Source organism: Symphalangus syndactylus, chromosome 14, assembly GCF_028878055.3.
Source record: "Symphalangus syndactylus isolate Jambi chromosome 14, NHGRI_mSymSyn1-v2.1_pri, whole genome shotgun sequence".
Lineage (NCBI taxonomy): Eukaryota > Metazoa > Chordata > Mammalia > Primates > Hylobatidae > Symphalangus > Symphalangus syndactylus.
In genome coordinates, this window is record NC_072436.2 from 75,328,525 (window position 1) to 75,348,817 (window position 20,293).

Genomic DNA, 20,293 nt, shown 5'->3' on the forward strand with positions numbered 1-20,293 from the left:
AGTAAGCAACTGAATTGGAGTTTTAACTCAAAGGCTTGGATGTCCCAGTACAAGTAGGCTGTTTCTGCTTTACTACATGTGGTTACTTCTAAGAATTTAACATTTTAGGCTGGTTGTGGTGGCTCACTCCTATAATCTGAGCACTTTTGGAGGCTGAGGTGGGTAAATGGCTTGAGCTCAGGAGTTTGAGACCAACCTGGGCAACATGGTAAAACCTCGTCTCTACCAAAAAAAGACAAAAACAAAAACAAAAAACTAGCTGGACGTGGTGGCACGCGCCTATGGTCCCAGCTACTCGGGAGGCTGAAGTGGGAGGATCACTTGAGCCTGGGAGGTGGAGGTTGCAGTGAGCCAAGATTGTATCACTGCACTCTAGCCTAGGTGACAGAGTGAGAGCCTATCTCACAAAAAAAAAAAAAAAAAAAAAAAAAATTTAAAATTTTAGTCAAGTAATTAGGCACTAACATTTTCTGGTCAGTTACTTTAAGAATTCATGATTGGAGGCCTGGTGTGGTGGCTCATGCCTGTAATCCCAGCACTTTGGGAGGCTGAGGCATGAGGATTGCTTGAGGCCAGGAGTTCAAATCAGCCTGAGCAACCTAGTAAGATCCCCTCTCAACAAAAAATTAAAAAATTAACTAGGCATGTTAGTGTGCACCTGTTGTCCCAGCCACTTGGGAGGCTGAGGTGGGAGGATTGCCTGAGGCCAGGAGTTTGAGACCTGGGCAACATATGAAGACCCTGTCTCAAAAAAACTAAAAAACTAAAAATAAAAAATAGCCAGCTGTGGTTGGTGTGCTTGTGGTCCCAGCTACTTGAGAGGCTGAGGCAAGAGGGTTGCTTGAGCCCAGAAGTTGGAGGCTGCCGTGAACTGTGATTGCACCACTGCACTTAAGCCTGGGTGACACAGCAAGACCCTGTCTCTGTGGTGGTGGTGGGTGGGGGTGGGGAAAGGATTTAAGAAGGGTTTGTGAGGTATGTATTATTTATAAATGGGCTTTTAACTTTACCCTTCACATCTTGGGTTGAAATTAATTGGGTCCATTCTCAGTTTTTCTGTCTTGTTATGTATTTAAACTTGGAGCCTTAGAAGTCATGGATATCTTTCTATGAAAAGCAAATGAAGCCGAGAGCTGCCTTCTCTTGCTGTAGAGGGCACACTTGCTGCAGAGCATGTTACTGTTTTATGCATTGCTAGGCTTTGGGAGTTGTGACTTGTATGATCATAGTACTTACAATTATTAGTTGGCAATTTTTAAACTTTAACTTTAGATTATATATGTAAACTCCTGTGTTCCTTTGTCACTGATAATCTGAACAGAAGCTTTGGATAAATAGCTTCAAAGTTTTTGTCTGAACCTCTGAAATTTGTATTGTTACCTCATGGTTTTGGTAGGAGGAAGGAGAAATAACAATGGCCACTTACTGTGCTTCTGTATGTGCCGGACAGTAAGTGCTAGGTGTTTCAGAAGCATGATTTATAACCCTGACAAGAAGCCTAATTGGGTGGTAGTGGGTGCTAATTGAACCTTATAGATGAGGAAATTGAGGCTCATGGTGGTAAGTGAATAATTTGCATCAAGATCCTATGGCTGGTATGCAATAGAGCCTGAATTCAAGTACAGGTCTTCCAGGTCCAAACCCATGCAGGCTTTGAGAGGTAAGAAGGTAGAGAACGTTGACACCCCCTTCTTGGTATGTTTTTCTGCAAATACTTGTATGCAGATTAAAGACTGTCTACCCTTTTGTCATCTTGTGTCACTTACTGCTTCCTTTGGCACTACCAAAATTTCTTTCAGCATTTCAGCTTTGAATTTTTATTTTTATTTTATTTTATTTATTTATTTTTTTGAGATGGAGTCTCACTCTGTTGCCCAGGCTGGAGTGCAGTGGCGTGATATCGGCTCACTGCAGCCTCCGCCTCACAGGTTCAAGCAATTCTTCCTGCCTCAGCCTCCTTAGTAGCTGGGACTAGAGGCGCCCACGACCACACCCAACTAATTTTTGTATTTTTAGTAGAGATGGGGTTTTACCTTGTTGGCCAGGCTGGTTTTGAACTCTTGGCCTCAAGTGATCCACCCACCTCGGCCTCCCAAAATGCTGGGATTACAGGCATGAGCCACTGCACCTGGCCAGCTTTGAATTTTTAGAATACTGTTCTAAATAGAACTATATTGGAACCTGGAAAATTAATCTATTGTCTCTAAATACCGAAGAAAAACATGTAATTTTAGTGGTTGATTATGGGAACAATTTTTTTTAAGATGGTTCATCTGAATGGAAACTTTTTTTTTTAATTGCTTGACTATTTCTTTAAATTTGGAGAAAAGACCATTGCCCTCTCAGATTCCTGGTAATTGGTCATATTGATCATCTGTATTGACTGACAGGCTGCTTTGTCCACAGCTGAAGGTTTGTTTAATTTTTTTTAAATTATAAAAGTAATATGTGCTCACTGGAAAATTCACAGTACAGAAGCATATGAACTAACTAAAAGTTCTTACCTCTTGTCTCCAGCAAGGAGTAAGTGTTTCAACCTGAAGGTCGGTTTTGAATTGTGTTCTGTGGAGCATACTTAAAGTGAGTGAAGAAGAAAAATTTATGTCAAACATGATCATTGCAGCTGAAGTTTTTATTGTTTCACACCCCAAAGGTTATTAAAATAGTATATAGTAGTCTTGATAATTTTCCCTTAAGCTTTATTTGGCCAGTGTATCAGGATTTTGTTTTAAATTTGATATGTGAGCTTAGTTTTATGCTATTTTCAAATAAGACATTTAGAAGAAGATAAAATAACATTCCTGTCTTTGTCTGTTTGCTGCTGCTATAACAGAATAGCACAGACTGGGTGATTTATAAACAGTAGAAGTTTATTTGGCCTGTGGTTCTGGAGGCTGGGAACCTTAAGAGCATGGTTCTGCCCTTTGTGCTGTGTTATCATATGGTGGAAGGTGGAAAGGCAAGTGGGTATGTCAAGACAGAGAGCAAGAGGGAGCTTGAACTCACTTTTACAATAGAGTGACTCCAGAGATAGCTAACCCACTTTTGAGAGAATGCATTAATCCATTCATGAGGGCAGAGCCCACGTGACCTAATCACCTCTCATTAGGCTCTCATCCTTAAACTGTTGTATTGGGGATTGAGTATCTAACATAGGAACTTTGGAGGATACATTTAAACCATAAGAATTCCTGTCATGCAAATGAATCCATTCTAGATGAAAGAGAATGAATTTAGTTTCCATTGAACTTTATAAATAGGCCTTTTCTAAGGTACTTACAGCTGATATTATAAAATTTATATTTGTTTTTATAAATTTGTATTTGTATTTCTGTTTGTTCAAATACAATTATACACTATAGTTCTCTGCTGTTAGACATTTTTTTTTTTTTTTTTGCGACGGAGTCTTGCTCTTTCTCCCAGGCCAGAGTGCAGTGGCGCAATCTCGGCTCACTTGCAAGCTCCGCCTCCCAGGTTCACGCCATTCTCCTGCCTCAGCCTCCCGAGTAGCTGGGACTACAGGCGCCTGCCACCGCGCCCGGCTAATTTTTTTGTATTTTTAGTAGAGACGGGGTTTCACCATGTTAGCAAGGATGGTCTCGATCTCCTGACCTCGTGATCTGCCCGCCTCGGCCTCCCAAAGTGCTGGGATTACAGGCATGAGCCACCGCGCCCGGCCCTGCTGTTAGACTTTTTTTCTTCCTTAGCATGTTTCCAGAGGGTGGAATGTTGAAAGTTGGGTTAATGTCAATCAGCTTTCTTTTGTAAAGTGTTCACTGACATGCGAACCTTGTCTGAGAATCTAAATTTTATTTCATGAAAGAAGAAAACAATATATTCTCATTTAACCCAAAATTTAACTTCATATACTTGTGGCTGTATTCGGAGTATGCCGTTGCTGTCTGTTTACAACCTGACCTACTCTACCTACTTAGAAGTAATTTGTGTTATGATAGGTGTGCTGTGCTGACATATGCTGAACATATTTGTAAGGGTGTTAAGTCATTGAATAAAATGCTTTTCTCCTCCTTTCAAATAACATTTTTTATTCCTGGTTATAAAAGTCATACAAGCTTACTGCAGGTTGTTAAAAAGGTATAAAGAAGAAACCATCAATCCATTATAATCCTGCAATTTAGACTTCCTGCTCCAGCCTTTCAGAGTGCTGAGATGAGCTAGCCATGCCCAGCCCCTCAAAAGATTTTTTAAAAAACAAAAATGAGGTTATACTGAAAAAAATTCTATATTCCTTTCACATAACAGTGTTATTTTGGAGGTTTTAGAATTTCCAGTAGCATTTTAGATTCAGAAACAAGCTGATTCATCCTCTACTTGGTACTTTAGGCAAGAAAAGAATTTTACCTAAATAGAATTTTGAACTGAAAATCTGTTTTTCTAACTTTTTATTTAAAGAATACTGTTCCATGCTTTCACAATAGTGACTTTTAATTTTTTTATTTTATTTATTTAGAGATGGGGTCTCACTCTGTTGCCTAGGCTAGAGTGAGTGCAATGGTTCTATCCTAGCTCACTGCAACCTCGAACTCCTGGGCTCAAGTTACCCTCCTGCCTCAGCCTTCTAAGTAGCTGGGACAACAGGTGTGCACCACTGCACCAGGCTTTTTTTAAAGGTATAGAAAATGGTAATGCTTGCATACAGAAATGGCGTAGGTACATACATCAGTGGACATCAAGACTATGTTCAGATCATAAATGTACATATATGTACCGATGCCATTTTTGCACACAAACAAATTGGAAATAGAACTCTAAACTGAAATTTGAAACAAGGGTTCTGGGGTGGGCCCTCTTACTGATTTGTAATTGTATAGTTCAATTTTTCCCCATCTGTTAAGCAAAAGACAATTCTAATGTTAGCAAAAACCCACATATCCTGTCATTGATCATTTTTTCCTTAATTTTTTTTAAGAGATGGGGCTTCGTACTATGTTGACCAGGCTGGTCTCGAACTCTTGGGCTCAAATGATCCTCCACCCTCAGCCTCCCAAAGTGCTGGAATTAATAGGTACAAGCTGCCGTGCCTGGCCCTGTCGTCTGTCATTTAACTTCTTGCAAACTGAGTAGAATAAAACTTGTCCTTACTGTACCTTATTGCTTTTGTTTTATTGTTGGAACCTCCAATATTGCGAAAGTAGACCAAAAGTTGACTTACAGGAAAAACTGATAGCAAAAATAATTTTTCTCTTGTTGCTGTATTTGATGCCCACCATCCAATTGTTAAAGCCTACTGTTAATTTTTCTCAGCCTACTCCTTTCTGTCCAGGCTTATTCTATGCCATTCTTAACTATTTTTAGCTTTCTCATAGGGTGAACTTTTTAAATTAAAATAAAATATCTGCTCGTAGTATTATAAAATTCAAGCAGTTCAACAGAATTTTCACTAATAGAAATACTTGTACCTCAAAAGCAGCTTTATTTTACAAACCCAGCCCAATCTGTGATTAGATTTAACTTGAGAAAACATGAAATGTCTCTCATATTGTTTAAAAATATCATAAGTGGCTGGGTGCGGTGGCTCATGCCTATAATCCCAGCACTTTAGGAGGCTGAGGCGGGTGGATCACTTGAGGTCAGGAGTTAGAGACCAGCCAGGCCAACATGGTGAAACCCCGTCTCTACTAAAATACAAAAATTAGCTGGGCATGGTGGCACACACCTGTAATCCCAGCTACTCAGGAGGCTGAGGCAGGTGAATCGCTTGAACCCGGGAGGTGGAGGTTGCAGTGAGCCGAGATAATGCCATTGCACTCCAGCCTAGGCAACAGAGCAAGACTCTGTCTCAAAAAAAAAAAAAAAAAAAAAAAAAAATCATGAGCTAGCTTTTTGAAGCGATTGTTTGTCATTTTTTGTTTTGTTTTGTTTTTTGAGATGGAGTCTCATTCTGTTGCCCAGGCTAAAGTGCAGTGGTGCGATATCAGCTTACTGCAACCTCCGCCTCCCAGGTTCAAGCGATTCTCCTGCCTCAGCCTCCTGAGTAGCTGAGACTACAGGTGCATGCCACCACGCCTGGCTAATTTTGTATTTTTAGTAGAGGCAGGGTTTCACCCAGCCTGTTGGCCAGGCTGGTCTCAAACTCCTGACCTCAGGTGATCCACCTGCCTGGGCCTCCCAAAGTGCTGGGATTACAGGCCTGAGCCTTACCCGGCCTCATAATTTTTTAACCTTTATAAAAACCTTTTAAAACCTTTTCTAAAACCCTTTTTATTTTGAACTAAATTTAGATTTACTGAAATTGTGAAATCAATGTGGAGTTCTTGTATACCCTTCTCTCCACTTCTCCTAATAGTAACATCTTACATACATGGCACATTTGTCCAAATTAAGAAATAAACATTGGTACAGTGTTAACTAAACTATAGACTTAATCTGGTTTCTCTAATTTTTTCACTAATGTTCTTTTTCTATTCTAGGAACTAATTCAGTATACCATATTGTATTTAGTTTTAGGCCATGTTAGCAACCTTCAATCTGTGACAGTTTCTCAGTCTTTCCTTCTTTTTTGTGATCTTGACAAGTCTGAAGAGTGCTGATAGGTATTTTATAGAATGTCCGTCAGTTGTCTGTCAGTCTGCATTTGTCTGATGTGTTTTTTTTCTTTTGAGATGGTGTCTCGCTCTGTTGCCTAGGCTGGAGTACAATGGCATGATCTTGGCTCAATGCAACCTCCACCTCCCGGGTTCAAGTGACTCTCCTGCCTCAGTCTCCCAAGTAACTGAAATTACAGGCATGTGCCAACCACGCCTGGCTAATTTTTTATATTTTAGTGGAGAAGCGGTTTCACCGTGTTGCCCAGGCTGGTCTCGAACTCCTGAGCTCAGGCAATCCACCCGCGTTGGCCTCCCAAAGTGCTAGGATTACAGGCGTGAGCCACCATGCCCAGCCGATATTTTGAGGGATATACTTTGGTGAGGTCATGCAGATACCCTGTTTCTCCTTAGTTTTACCCATTAATTTAGCATTTATCCAGTAAATCTTCCTTGCAGCAATTATTTTTTCTTTTTCTTTTTTCCTTAAATTTTTTTTTTAAGAGATGGGATCTCACTCTGTTGCCCAAGTTGGAATGCAGTAGTGAGTTCATAGCTCACTGCAGCCTCAAACTCCTGGGCTCAAGTGATCCTTCTGCCTCAGCCTCTCAAGTAGCTGGGACTACAGGCATAGACCACCACACCCAGCGAATTAAAAAAAATATTTTTAGAGATGGGGGTTTTGCGATGTTGCTTAGGCTGGTCTTGAACTTCTGGCCTCATGTGATCCTTCTACCTAAGCCTTACAAGTAGGTGGGAATTACAGGTGTGAGCCACCACACCCAGCATTGCAGCAATTATTAATGTAGTGCTACTGGTCATTTTCTGTTTTTCTCATTTCTTCAGCATGTATTATTGACTTGTCTCTTCTCTCCCATTTATAATCATTTATACTGCTATGAATTCATGAGTATTTATTTTGTAAGTTATAATCTAATACGTACTTATTTATTTTGTGCCTCAAATTGTTCTGGCTTGGCCGTTTTTTTTTTTTTTTTTTTTTTTTGAGACAGTCTTGCTCTGCTGCCCAGGCTGGAGTACAGTAGTGCCATCCCTGCTCACTGCAACCTCCACCTCCTGGGTTCAAGCGATTCTCCTGCCTCAGCCTCCTGAGTAGCTGGGACTACAGGCGCATGCCGCCACGCCCAGCTAATTTTTTGTATTTTTAGTAGAGACGGGGTTTCACCATGTTAGCCAGGATGGTCTCGATCTCCTGACCTCATGATCTGCCCACCTCAGCCTCCAAAAGTGCTGAGATTACAGGCGTGAGCCACCACGCCCGGCTGGCTCCTGTATCCTTTTAACATGCCGTGCCCTCATTATTTTTTCCCCCTAATATTTTGGCCAAAAATGTTAATCAAGGATGGCACAAATTTTCTGTAGCTGTATCTCACAATGAAAGAGGCCTGATTAAAAATGTAAAACTAAAATGTTCTCTGATCTCTTAGCACATGCTTTGTAAAAGGCACAGTGCTAGATCCTTGTATACATAGATGAATAAGTCAGCTTACCTTCCACACCCACAGATAGCTATGTCAGACATAAGGGTGGAGAAACACAGACTCCAAACTTCTCGAGGGTAGAAAATACGAAGTTATAGTAGATTAGAACTACAAAAAGCTAGAGGAAGTTCTGAATTGGAAGCAGTGGATAGGATTTACTAGAATAATTTACGAGGGTGACAGTTGTAAATCTTCATAGGTTTCTTTTTTTTCTTTTTTCTTTTTTTTTTTTGAGACGGAGTCTCGCTCTGTTGCCCAGGCTGGAGTGCAATGGTGCAATCTCTGCTCACTGCAACCTCCGCCTCCTGGGTCCAAGTGATTCTCCTGCCTCAGCCACCCAAGTAGCTGGGATTACAGGCATCTGCCACCATGCTGAGCTAATTTTTGTATTTTTTTTTTTTTTAGTAGAGACGAGGTTTCACCATGTTGGTCAGGCTGGTCTTGAACTCCTGACCTCAGGTAATCCACCCACCTTGGCCTCCCAAAGTGCTGGGATTACAGGTGTGAGCCACCGTGCCCAGCCAAATCTTTGTAGGTTTCTAAACTAGCATAATTTAGTTTTTTTCACTTAAGTCAAAATTACATTATTGTAGGATAAAAACTTAGTGATCCGAATTCATGAGGAATGAAGAATAAATACATTTAAAGTCTTACCATTTGCTAAATTAGTCTTGGCTCTTTGTATCAAAATTCTGTCCTTGTGTTCTCTAATTTTATATTTGTATATTTTCTATCAACATTTTTACTGTGTGGTGTTTTGTAAATTATAGAAACATTTCAAAGCAAACTCAGAACAATGAATTCTCACGAATATTCAGTATATTTACAGTTGAGAAATAAACTACTTCTGTAGTAGGTAATTTAAAATGTCCCAATGCAAGTTAACGTGTCACTGATCACGCTATTCAGGTGTGTGTCTTTGATAAGGGGAGGTGGGGAAGTTTGTGGGTTTGATTTTATTTGCCTTTCTCATGTGACTGTTGTCATGTTAGTAAACAGATGGTTTGCGAGAGAACCAGTAGTCTTTTGCAAAGATTGTCTTATACGGAGCACTCAATTCTTCATGTTATTTATAATGGCTTTAATTTAAGCCTTAAATTATTAGAAACTCATAAATAATTTTTTTTATTTGTTTTTTTGAGATGGAGTTTCGCCCTCATTGTCCAGGCTGGAGTACAATGATGTGATCTTGGCTCACCGCAACCTCCACCTCTCGGGTTCAAGGGATTCTCCTACCTCTGCCTCCCGAGTAGCTGGGATTACAGGCATGCGCTACCATGCCCGGCTAATTTTGTATTCTTAGTAAAGACGGGGTTGCACCATGTTGGCCAGGCTGGTCTCGAACTCCCAACCTCAGGTGATCCACCTGCTTCGGCCTCCCAAAGTGCTGGGATTACAGGCTCACTGAGCCACTGCGCCCAGCCATAATGTTTTAAAATGAGTGTTATATTTGTAAAACTTAAAAAAAATGTAGTGGTTGAAAAAGGTAATTTAAAAAAAAATTGACTATTAATTTCTTGAAACCATAATGTAACTTGTAATGCAATTAGGAAGCCTTCATGTTTCTTTCTTTCTTTCTTTTTTTTTTTTTGAGATGGAGTTTTGCTCTTGTTGCCTAGGCTGGAGTGCATGATCTCAGTGCACTGCAACCTCTGCCTCCCGTGTTCAAGCGATTCTCCTGCCTCAGCCTCCCGAGTAGCTGGGATTACAGGCGCCTGCCACCACACCCAGCTAATTTTTGTATTTTTAGTAGAGGCGGGGTTTCATCATGTTGGCCTGGCTGGTCTTGAACTCCTGACCTCAGGTGATCCACAGCACCTGGCCCCGTTCATGTTTTTTAAAGCTTTATGGTTGCTCTGAAATAGAGTTGTTGATTTTTTTTTTTTTTTTTTTTGAGACTCCTCTTTTGCCCATGCTGGAGTGCAGTGGGGCGATCTGAGCTCACTGCAACCTCCACCTCCTGAGTTCAAGCAATTAACATGGGTCAGCCTCCCAAGTAGCTGAGATTAAAGCTGTCCACCACCATGCCTGGCTAATTTTAGTATTTTTAGTAGAGATGGGGTTTCACCGTATTGGCCAGGCTGGTCTGGAACTTCTGACCTCAGGCGTGAGCCACTACGCCTGGCCTGAGTTGTTGATCTTTAAGGTGATACTTCAGGCAACATCTGAGGCCCAGTACAGTCCTTTACTTCAACTGGGTCCAGTACAGTGAATTCAGGGAATGTTTTTGAGTGTTTACTGGATGCCTGGCATGGAGTTCAGGGAGATTGGTACATTGAGTCCAGTTGTTGTGTTGAAACTTCTGTTTAAAAACCTCCCTACTAAGTTCCAGCTACTCAGGAGGCTGAGGCCTGAGAATCACTTGAACCCTGGAGGCAGAGGTTGCAATGAGTCAAGATCAAGCCACTGCACTCCAGCCTGGGTGACAGAGAGAGACTCTAACGACAACAACACCCCCCAAAAAACCAACCTACTATGGTAGTGTCAGTGCTGTGATAGTTTTGCTTTCTTCATACAGGTAAATTCTTAACATATACTCATTGTTAATGTTCAGTGTTCAGTATTCTTAAGAGTATTTGGGGCCAGGCACGGTGGCTCACGCCTGTAAACCCAGCACTTTGGGGGGCTGAGGTGGGCAGATTACCTGAGGTCAGGAGCTTGAGAACAGCCTGGCCAACATGGTGAAACTCCTGTCTTTACTAGAAATACAAAAATTAGTTGGGCGTGGTGGCACATGTCTGTAATCCCAGCTACTTCAGAGGCTGAGGCAGGAGAATTGCTTGAACCTGGGAGGTGGAGGCTGCAGTGACCCGAGATTGCTTCACTGCACTCCAGCCTGGGCAACAGAGCGAGACTCTTGTCTCAAAATGAACAAACAAAAAAAGAATATTTGGCGCCAGGCATGGTGGCTCACACCTATAGTCCCAGCACTTTGGGAGACCAAGGCAGGTGGATCACTTGAGATCAGGAGTTGGAGACCAGCCTGACCAACATGGCTAAACCCCGTCTCTACTGAAAATACAAAAATTAGCATGAGCAACAGAGCAAAACTCTGTCTCAAAAAAAGAAAGAAGAATATTTGGTTTAATTAAGAAGGAACCTTCTAAATAGTAGTAAAGTCAGCCAGCTGAACTGCCAAATACAAATTGTTGGTATTAGGTATCAATCATTTATTAAGGATAGTATTCTACAATAGTGATCTTTTTAAAAATTTTAAAATCTCAAACGGAAAGGATGTCTAGTTCATTCTATGCTTCAGTCCCCTCTTGTGATTTACTTGTTTAAAAGATTTTTGTTTCCTTCTCTGACTTCTGTTTTGCTGCTGACTGGCACTTGGGATTTTTAAAAAATTATTTTCCTCATATATAATTAAAGACAATAAGTATAACAAGTATAATATGGTAATTTGCTAAAACCCAAACAGTGTTTTAAGTAATGCATATCATTATGTAAACCTATGTAATAGTTGAATATTCAACTATATATAATATTCACAAAGATAATCGCTTATAGAAGTTTTATATCCTCTCTTCTTTGGCAGTGCAATTAAAGTGAAAAAAATAAGTTTTATGTCTTGTTTACATGTAAATAATCTAAATTGTGACGTGGTTTTCACTTTAGCATTTTTTGGAAAGTAAATCAAAAAGGACAAAATACGTATATCTTCTACAAAAACGATATATAAATTCTAAGGTTTTTGTCCTTTTGAAATTGCTTAAAAGAATGCATAGAACTGGTGTCTGAGTTGGGAAGGATCTATGAGGGATTTCCTTGGAGACCATGGGTGAATAATAATGTTGTCTTAGTTCCATGAAGGAATCTCTGGGGGTAGTTTTTGAGTTAGGCCTGACAATGTTAGAGATACATAAAGAGAGCCTCGTTTTATCACCACGTGCGGTGGCTCACACCTGTAATTCCAGCACTTTGGGAGGCTGAGGTGGGCAGATCATGAGGTCAGGAGATCGAGACCGTCCTGGCCAACATGGTGAAACCCCGTCTCTACTAAAAATACAAAAATTAGCTGGGCGTGGTGGTGCATGCCTATAATCCCAGCTACTCGGGAGGCTGAGGCAGGAGAATCACTTGAACCAGGGAGTTGGAGGTTGCAGTGAGCCGAGATCACGCCACTGCATTCCAGCCTGGCAACAGAGCAAGACTCAGTCTCAAAAAAAAAAAAAAGAGAGCATGGTTTTCAATGGTTCTGAAAAATGCTTTAATACAAGTGTAGAGCGTTAGTCAAGTTTTGCGCTTGGATAAACAGCCTGTGAATTTACCACATTTCTGGTTTCTAATATGGGCTTTCAGAAGTTAAATGAACATTGTTTTGAGGGGAGAATTCAGAGAGAAGGATCATGAAAACCCCTTCATTGGAGGAGTGCTATGAAATTATTTGATCTTGGAATTTTTTTTTTTTTTTTTTTTTTTTTTGAGACAGGGTTTCCTTCTTATTGCCCAGGCTGGAGCTGGAGTGCAGTGGCATGATCTCGGCTCACTGCAACCTCTGCCTCCTGGGTTCAAGCAAGTCTTCTGCCTCAGCCTCCCGAGTAGCTGGGATTACAGGCATGCGCCACCATGCCCAGCTAATTTTTGTATTTTTAGTGGAGACGGGGTTTCACCATGTTGGTCAGGCTGGTCTTGAACTCCTGACCTCAAGTAAAGTGCCTGCCTCAGCCTCCCAAAGTGTTGGGATTACAGGTGTGAGCCACCGCGCCTGGCCTGATCTTAGAATTTGAAGGAGAGACTAATATTTCATGGGCAAAAACAATGAAAAGTTACCTTTCTGTATTCTAATACGGTAGAGGAGTGGGATTTATTTAGAATGTTTTAAGTATCTTGGGCAGTCCAAGAGTGCATGTCACTTATTTTTCTTTTCCTTCTTTCTTTTTAAGTGGAAGTTCAGTGATGTTAGAGATCATAGGTGGCATTGCCTACTTTTTACATAATTTTGTCATGTTTAGTGATCTATCAGAAGGGCTGTGGCTGTTTGCAGTTTTGGCTTAAGCCATGCATGGGCTTTATAGGAGACGTAGTCTTCACAGTGAGTTGTTATTTGTAGCTGTGTTTTTGTTGTGTATAGCTTACAATAATGCAGTGTGCTTTTTATTAACATCATTTTCTTTTTCTTTTTGCAGTGATTATTTATTCAAGTTACTTCTGATTGGCGACTCAGGGGTTGGAAAGTCTTGCCTTCTTCTTAGGTTTGCAGTAAGTTGAAATTGAAATGTCTTTACAATTAATGGTACAATTAGTGCTATGTATGTTTTCTAGGTAGATAAAAAAATTAAACAGTTTTATTCAGAATAAGTTTTTTTATTATAAATTTTTTTGCACACAAAACAATAAACATTTTCTAAAAATACATACAAACAAAAAGATGCATATCAAACATATTAGGGAGGTTGCACATGGGAAGACGGGGAATAGAAATGGGGGGTAGGAATTAAAGAAAATAAATGAGAGAGGGACTTTGTATGGATCAATGATAATAACTCAATCCTCTATTTGACAAAGAAGAAGGAGAAGGAAGAGGAAGAAAAAGAAAGTGGGACAAAGGATCAGAAAGGGAGGAAAATAGAAAAAGGTAGAGTATGACTCCAGGGTAGACCTGTTTTGTTGTTGCTGGGTTGGTTGGTTGGTCTGTCTGTTTTTCATATGTTTTGCCATGTTGGCCAGGCTGGTCTGGAACTGCTAGCCTCAAGTGATCAACCCTTCTCGGCCTCCTAGAGTGCCGGGACTACAGGCATGAGCCACCACGTCCAGCCCCCACATTGCGTCTGGCCTCTGTGGTAGACCTCCCAGATGGGGCGGCTGGGCAGAGGTGCTCCCCACATCCCAGACGGGGCAGCCGGGCAGAGGCGCTCCTCACTTCCCAGACGGGGCGGCAGGGCAGAGGCGCTCCCCACATCCCAGACGGGGCGGCCGGGCAGAGGCGCTCCTCACATCCCAGATGATGGGTGGCCGGGCAGAGGTGCTCCTCACTTCCCAGCCGGGCAGAGACGCTCCTCACTTCTTCCCAGACGGGGCGGCTGGGCAGAGGTGTTCCTCACTTCCCAGACGGGGCGGCAGGGCAGAGGCGCTCCCCACATCCCAGGCGGGGCGGCCGGGCAGAGGCGCTCCTCACATCCCAGATGATGGGTGGCCGGGCAGAGGCGCTCCTCACTTCCCATACGATGGGTGGCCGGGCAGAGGCGCTCCTCACATCCCAGATGATGGGTGGCCGGGCAGAGGTGCTCCTCACTTCCCAGCCGGGCAGAGACGCTCCTCACTTCTTCCCAGACGGGGCGGCCGGGCAGAGGTGCTCCTCACTTCCCAGACGGGACAGCTGGGCGAGACGCTCCTCACTTCTTCCCAGACGGGGCGGCTGGGCAGAGGCGCTCCTCACATCCCGGATGATGGGTGGCCGGGCAGAGGTGCTCCTCACTTCCCAGCCGGGCAGAGATGCTCCTCACTTCTTCCCAGACGGGGCGGCCGGGCAGAGGTGCTCCTCACTTCCCAGACGGGACAGCTGGGCAGAGACGCTCCTCACTTCTTCCCAGACGGGGCGGCTGGGCAGAGGCGCTCCTCACTTCCCAGACGGGGCAGCGGAGCAGAGGCGCTCCCCACATCCCAGAAGGGGCGGCCGGGCAGAGGCGCTCCTCACTTCCCAGACGATGGGCGGCCGGGCAGAGGCGCTCCTCACTTCCCAGACGATGGGCGGCCGGGCAGAGGCGCTCCTCACTTCCCAGACGATGGGCGGCAGGGCAGAGGCGCTCCTCACTTCCCAGACGGGACAGCCGGGCAGAGACGCTCCTCACTTCTTTCCAGACGGGGCGGCCGGGCAGAGGCGCTTCTTACCTCTTCCCAGACGGGGCGGCCAGGCAGAGGCGCTCCTCACTTCCTAGACGGGGTGGCGGCGGGGCAGAGGCGCTCCTCACCTCAGACGGGGTGGCTGGGCAGAGGCGCTCTTCACATACCAGACGATGGGCGGCCAGGCAGAGACGCTCCCCACCTCCCAGACGGAGTGGTGGCCCGGCAGAGGCCGCAATCCCAGCACCCTGGGAGGCCAAGGCAGGCAGCTGGGAGGTGGAGGCTACAGTGAGCCAAGACCACGCCACCGCACTCCAGCCCGGGCAACACGGAGCACCGAGTGAGCGAGACTCCGCCTGCAGTCCCAGCACCTCGGGAGGCCCAGGCGGGCAGACCAGTCGAGGTCAGGAGCTGGAGAGCAGCGTGGCCAACATGGCGAAACCGCGCCTCCAGCCGGGGTGGTGGCGGCTGCAATCCCAGGCAGCCCGCAGGCCGGGGCAGGAGAATCACGGGAGCCGGACGCAGGGAGTGTGCAGCAAGCCCAGTATAGTCCAGCCTGGGCCGTGGAGGGAAGAAAAAGAAAGAGAAAGAAGGGAGGGAGGGAGGAAGGAAAAGTTAATTCTTCGAGAATTTATGTATTTAAAGACTCCAAATATACATCCCCAGTGGTATCTTGGACTGTTAAATAGAAAAATATTGTTGCTGTTAAAAGAAATTCAGTGAAGTATGGTTATAAAGTCAGAATGTCTAATATTTTTTGGTCAGAGTCTAACAGCAGTTCCAATATAGGCAGCAAGTTAAAGGGGTAGTTGGTGGCCTGTGTTGAAAGCGACTTGGTGAAAATAAATCTTAAAGTTAAACTTTAGTAGAATAAAAAGAAAAAGCAGAGCCAGGTGACGCAGTGGATCATGCCTGCAGTCTCAGCTACTCAGGATGCTGGCGGTGGAAAGATCACTTGAGTCAAGGAGTTTGAGACCAAGCTGGGCAACATAGCATGACTGTCTCTGAAAAAAAAAAAATAGTTAATAAAAGAAAAAGTAGGGTCTTGGACAAACTTCGTTTGCCAATGGCATAGTTCTAAATGCTGAAGCTGACAGATAAAAGGACTTTTGACTTAACAGAATCCACAGTGTCCTTCATAGTCTTTATCAACTACCTTTAAATTTAGCATGTTTCCTGGCCAGGTGCGGTGGCTCACGCCTGTAATCCCAGCACTTCTGGGAGGCCGAGATGGGCGGATCACAAGGTCAAGAGATCGAGACCATCCTGGCTAACATGATGAAACCCCGTCTCTACTAAAAATACAAAAAATTAGCTGGGTGTAGTGGCACACGCCTGTAGTCTCAGCTACTCGGGAGGCTGAGGCAGGAGAATTGCTTGAACCCAGGAGGCGGAGGTTGCAGTGAGCTGAGATGGCGCCACTGCACTCCAGCCTGGCAACAGAGCGAGACTCTGTCTCTAAATAAATAAATAAATAAATAAATAAATAAATTAGCATGTTTCCCTTCTTACTGTCTAGATCATTGTTTCTCAGAGCATGGACCAAAGACTCCTGGGGGTTACCAAGACCCTCTCAGGTAGCCCATGAGGTCAAAATATCCTACTAATACTAAGATGTTAGTATTTGTAAGGAAATATTTACTTGGTAATAATACTAATATAAAAGATGTTTGCGTTTTTCAGTGATGACATTGGCTCTGGTACAAAAGCAATGTGGGTAAAATTGCTGGTGGCTTGGTACACATCAAGGCAGTGCTAAGCTCCAAATTGTACTCATGGTGATGGCATTCTTCACCTCTGTGCACTCACAGGAACAAAAACAAGCCCTGCCATTTTTATTGAAGAATGTCCTTGACAAAACAGTTAAAATGATTAGTTTTTGAAAAATGTTGATCCATGAGTATTCCTTTAAAAATATTTGTGAAGAAATGGGAAGTTCACATAAAACAATTTTTTTTTTTTTTTTTTTTTTGAGACAGTCTGGCTCTGTTGCCAAGGCTAGAGTGCATTGGCGTGGTCTCTGGCTCCCAGGCTCAAGCCATTCTCCCACCTCAGCCTCCCAAGTGGCTGGGACCTCCCAAGTGGATGCGCCATCATGCCTGGCTAATTTTTGTAGTTTTTGTAGCGACAGGGTCTCACTTTGTTGCACAGGCTGGTCTTGAACTCCTGAGCTCAAGCGATGCACGTGCCTCAGCCTCCCAAAGTGCTGGAGAAAGCACTTCTTACTGCATACTGGCTAGTGTGTTGGTTATTTTGGAGAAAAGAAAAGCATTTGTAGTTTTTTGAGTTGTAAGCTGAGCTAACTGCTTTACTTTTTTCTGTGGAACACCATTTCTTTTTTTTTTTTTTTTTTTGAGATGGAATATTGCTTTGTTGCCCAGGCTGGAGTGCAGTGGTGCATTCTCCACTCACTGCAGCCTCTGCCTCTCAGGTTCAAGCAATTCTTCTGCCTTAGCCTCCCAAGTAGCTGGGATTATAGGCACCTGCCACCAAGCCCAGCTAATTTTTGTATTTTTAGTAGAGACGGGGTTTCACCATGTTGGCCAGGCTGGTCTCGAACTCCTGACTTCGTGATCCGCCTGTCTCAGCCTCCCAAAGTGCTGGGATTACAGGTGTGAACCACTGCGCCCGGCCTTTTTTTTTTTTTTTTTTAAACTTGAAAGAACAGCTAACAGACAGATTAGAACAGAATTGGCTATTTGACAGATTTTCTCAGATGAACTGTGATAGTCATTTCAAGGGAAGTAGCTGCAAACATTTGTTGGCTGAAATAAAATTTAAGTTTACAATGGAAAATTAGAATTTGAAAAAACTTACAATTTACCACTTGACAGTATCCTAAATACTTACGACTTTTCTGATGAGTGCCGATATTAATGAAGGTTATTTAAAAAATATTAAAATAATGTATAATTCTTTTTATGTAACAGTTAAAAATAAAACCATGAAGTACCAGAATAAAACATAGGTGGCTCTTTAATCTTGGTGTGTGAAGGTATTTTTTAAAATAAGAAAAAAGAAATCACTGCTAAATTTGATTGTGTTAAAATTAATTTATCACAGGCACAAAAATGTTAGAAAACTAATGGCACTAGCAAATATATATATATGAGGATTGGTATTCTCAATATATAAGGCACATTTGCACATCAATAAGAAAAGAATATTTCTCCTAATGAAAATAGTGGCAAATACATGAGCAGTCAGTTGAAAAAAGAAGTAATACAAATTGCCAGCTGGGTGCGGTGGCTCACGCCTGTAATCCCAGCATTTAGAGGCTGAGGCTGGCGGATCACCTGAGGTCAGGAGTTCGAGACCAGCCTGACCAACATGGAGAAACCCTGTCTCTACTAAAAATACAAAATTAGCTGGATGTGGTGGCGCATGCCTGTAATCCCAGCTACTCGGGAGGCTGAGGCAGGAGAATCGCTTGAACCCGGGAGGCAGAGGTTGTGGTGAGCCGAGATTGCACCATTGCACTCCAGCCTGGGCAACAAGAGCAAAACTCCATCTCAAAAAAAAAAAAAAAAAAAAAAAAGAAGTAATACAAATTGCCAGTAAACATGAAAAAAAAAGCTCAACTTTATTGGTAATTAAAGGCCTTTAAGTTAGACTTAGGTATCATTTAATTTTTATTAAATGGGCAAATATTAAAATTAAGCATAATTCTTAAGCAACTCTCAGTAGGTGGGAAGAATCTAGCTATTTAGCCTCAGGTGTTTGTTCCTCAAGGAAAACCCTCTCTGGGATGTCCATTGCTTGAAGTCAGAGGTTTTCCAATAATACCTGGAAATTATTTTTAAAATGCTGATCCCCATACCCTCAAAATATTAATAGAGACAATTGTGGTGAGGACTATAATAAAGAAATGTGCAGTAAGCTCTGGGGGCACAGAGGGAAGAATCTATTGGCTGAGGAGTTGAAGAAATTGTTTGGACACTCAGTATTGCCTGAGCTCAAAACTGAAGGATGAATAAATGCCACATGACCTTGGGGCTGGGGAGTACATAGGGTTATGCAGAGAGAGATAACTGAGGCTTTTCGGCAGAAGGAATAGTAATGGCTCAGGCATGGGAGTAAAAGTCATTTAGGGATTTACAAGAATTCAGCATTTCTTTCTTTTTCTTTTTCTTTTTTTTTTTGAGATGGAGTCTAGCTCTGTCATCCAGGCTGGAGTACAGTGGCATGATCTCAGCTCACTGTAACTCCCACCTCCCGGGTTCAATTGATTCTCATGCCTCAGCCTCCCAAGTAGCTGGGATTACAGGCACGTACTACTGTGCCTGGCTAATTTTTGTATTTTTAGTAGAGATGGGGTTTCACCATGTTGGTCAGGCTGGTCTCTAACTCCTGAGCTCAAGTGATCTGTGCACCTCTGCCCCCCAGAATGCTGGGATTACAGACCTGAGCCACTGTACCCGGCTAAGAATTCAGTATTTCTATCCAAGTACCTGGAGGATAGATGTGCTACATGAATGTTTATTGCATTCATTTTGTCCTCTGCATTTTTTTTTCTTTTTTTTTGGTTTGAGATGGAGTCTCGCTCTGTTGCCCAGGCTGGAGTGCAGTGGTGCAGTCGCGGCTCACTGCAGCCTCCACCTCCCAGGTTCAAGCGATTCTCCATCTTGGTCTCCTGACTAGCTAGGTTTACAGGCGTGTGCCATCACACCCACTAATTTTTTGTATTTTTAGTAGAGACGGGGTTTCACCATGTTGGCCAGGCTGGTCTTGAACTCCTGATTTAAAGTGATCCTCCCACCTTGGCCTCCCAAAGTGCTGGGATTACATATGTGAGCAACTGCGCCCGGCCTCTACATACTTCTGTAGTACCTGATACTTATTAGGCACTCAATTACAACATAACTTTTTTTTTTTTTTTGAGACAGAGTCATGCCCTGTCGCCAAGGCTGGAGTGCAGTGGCACAATCTCGGCTCACTGCAACCTCCACCTCCCAGGTTCAAGTGATTCTCCTTCCTCAGCCTCCCGAGTAGCTGGGATTACAGGCGCCCGCCACCACGCCCAGCTAATTTTTTGTATTTGTAATAGAGATGGGGTTTCACCATCTTGACCAGGCTGATCTCGAACTCCTGACCTTGTGATCCATTCACCTTGGCCTCCAAAAGTGCTGGTATTACAGGTGTGAGCCACCATGCCCGGCCCATATTTCTAAAAACATTTTCTTATAAAATGACATTGCCATTATCAACCTGCAAAATACATTTTCCATTTGGTTGTTTTGTTGCTTAGTCTTTTAATCTAGAGTTTTATACCTTACCTTTTTATTTATATATTTTTTATGTCATTGACTTTTTGCAGAAACGAGCACTTGTCCTGTAGATTGTCCAATATTCTAGATTTGTCATTTTGCTTCCTTGTGATGTCCTTATGCTTATTTGTTTATTCCTTTTTCTGTAATTAGAAGACCTAGAACTACACTATCCTTAGAGTAGCTACTAGCT

The 20,293-nt window shown here is 43.1% G+C and overlaps 1 protein-coding gene across 3 annotated transcripts in view; it reads left to right on the forward strand.

The window, feature by feature from the left end:
• Positions 1-20,293, forward strand: part of RAB1A (RAB1A, member RAS oncogene family) — a 47,184-nt gene that overhangs the window by 12,265 nt on the left and 14,626 nt on the right. For all 3 annotated transcript variants that reach the window (XM_055240381.2, XM_055240382.2, XM_055240383.2), the window contains exon 2: positions 13,180-13,252. In XM_055240381.2, the coding sequence (XP_055096356.1) occupies positions 13,180-13,252 (73 nt within the window). The remainder of the gene's footprint in view (positions 1-13,179; positions 13,253-20,293) is intronic.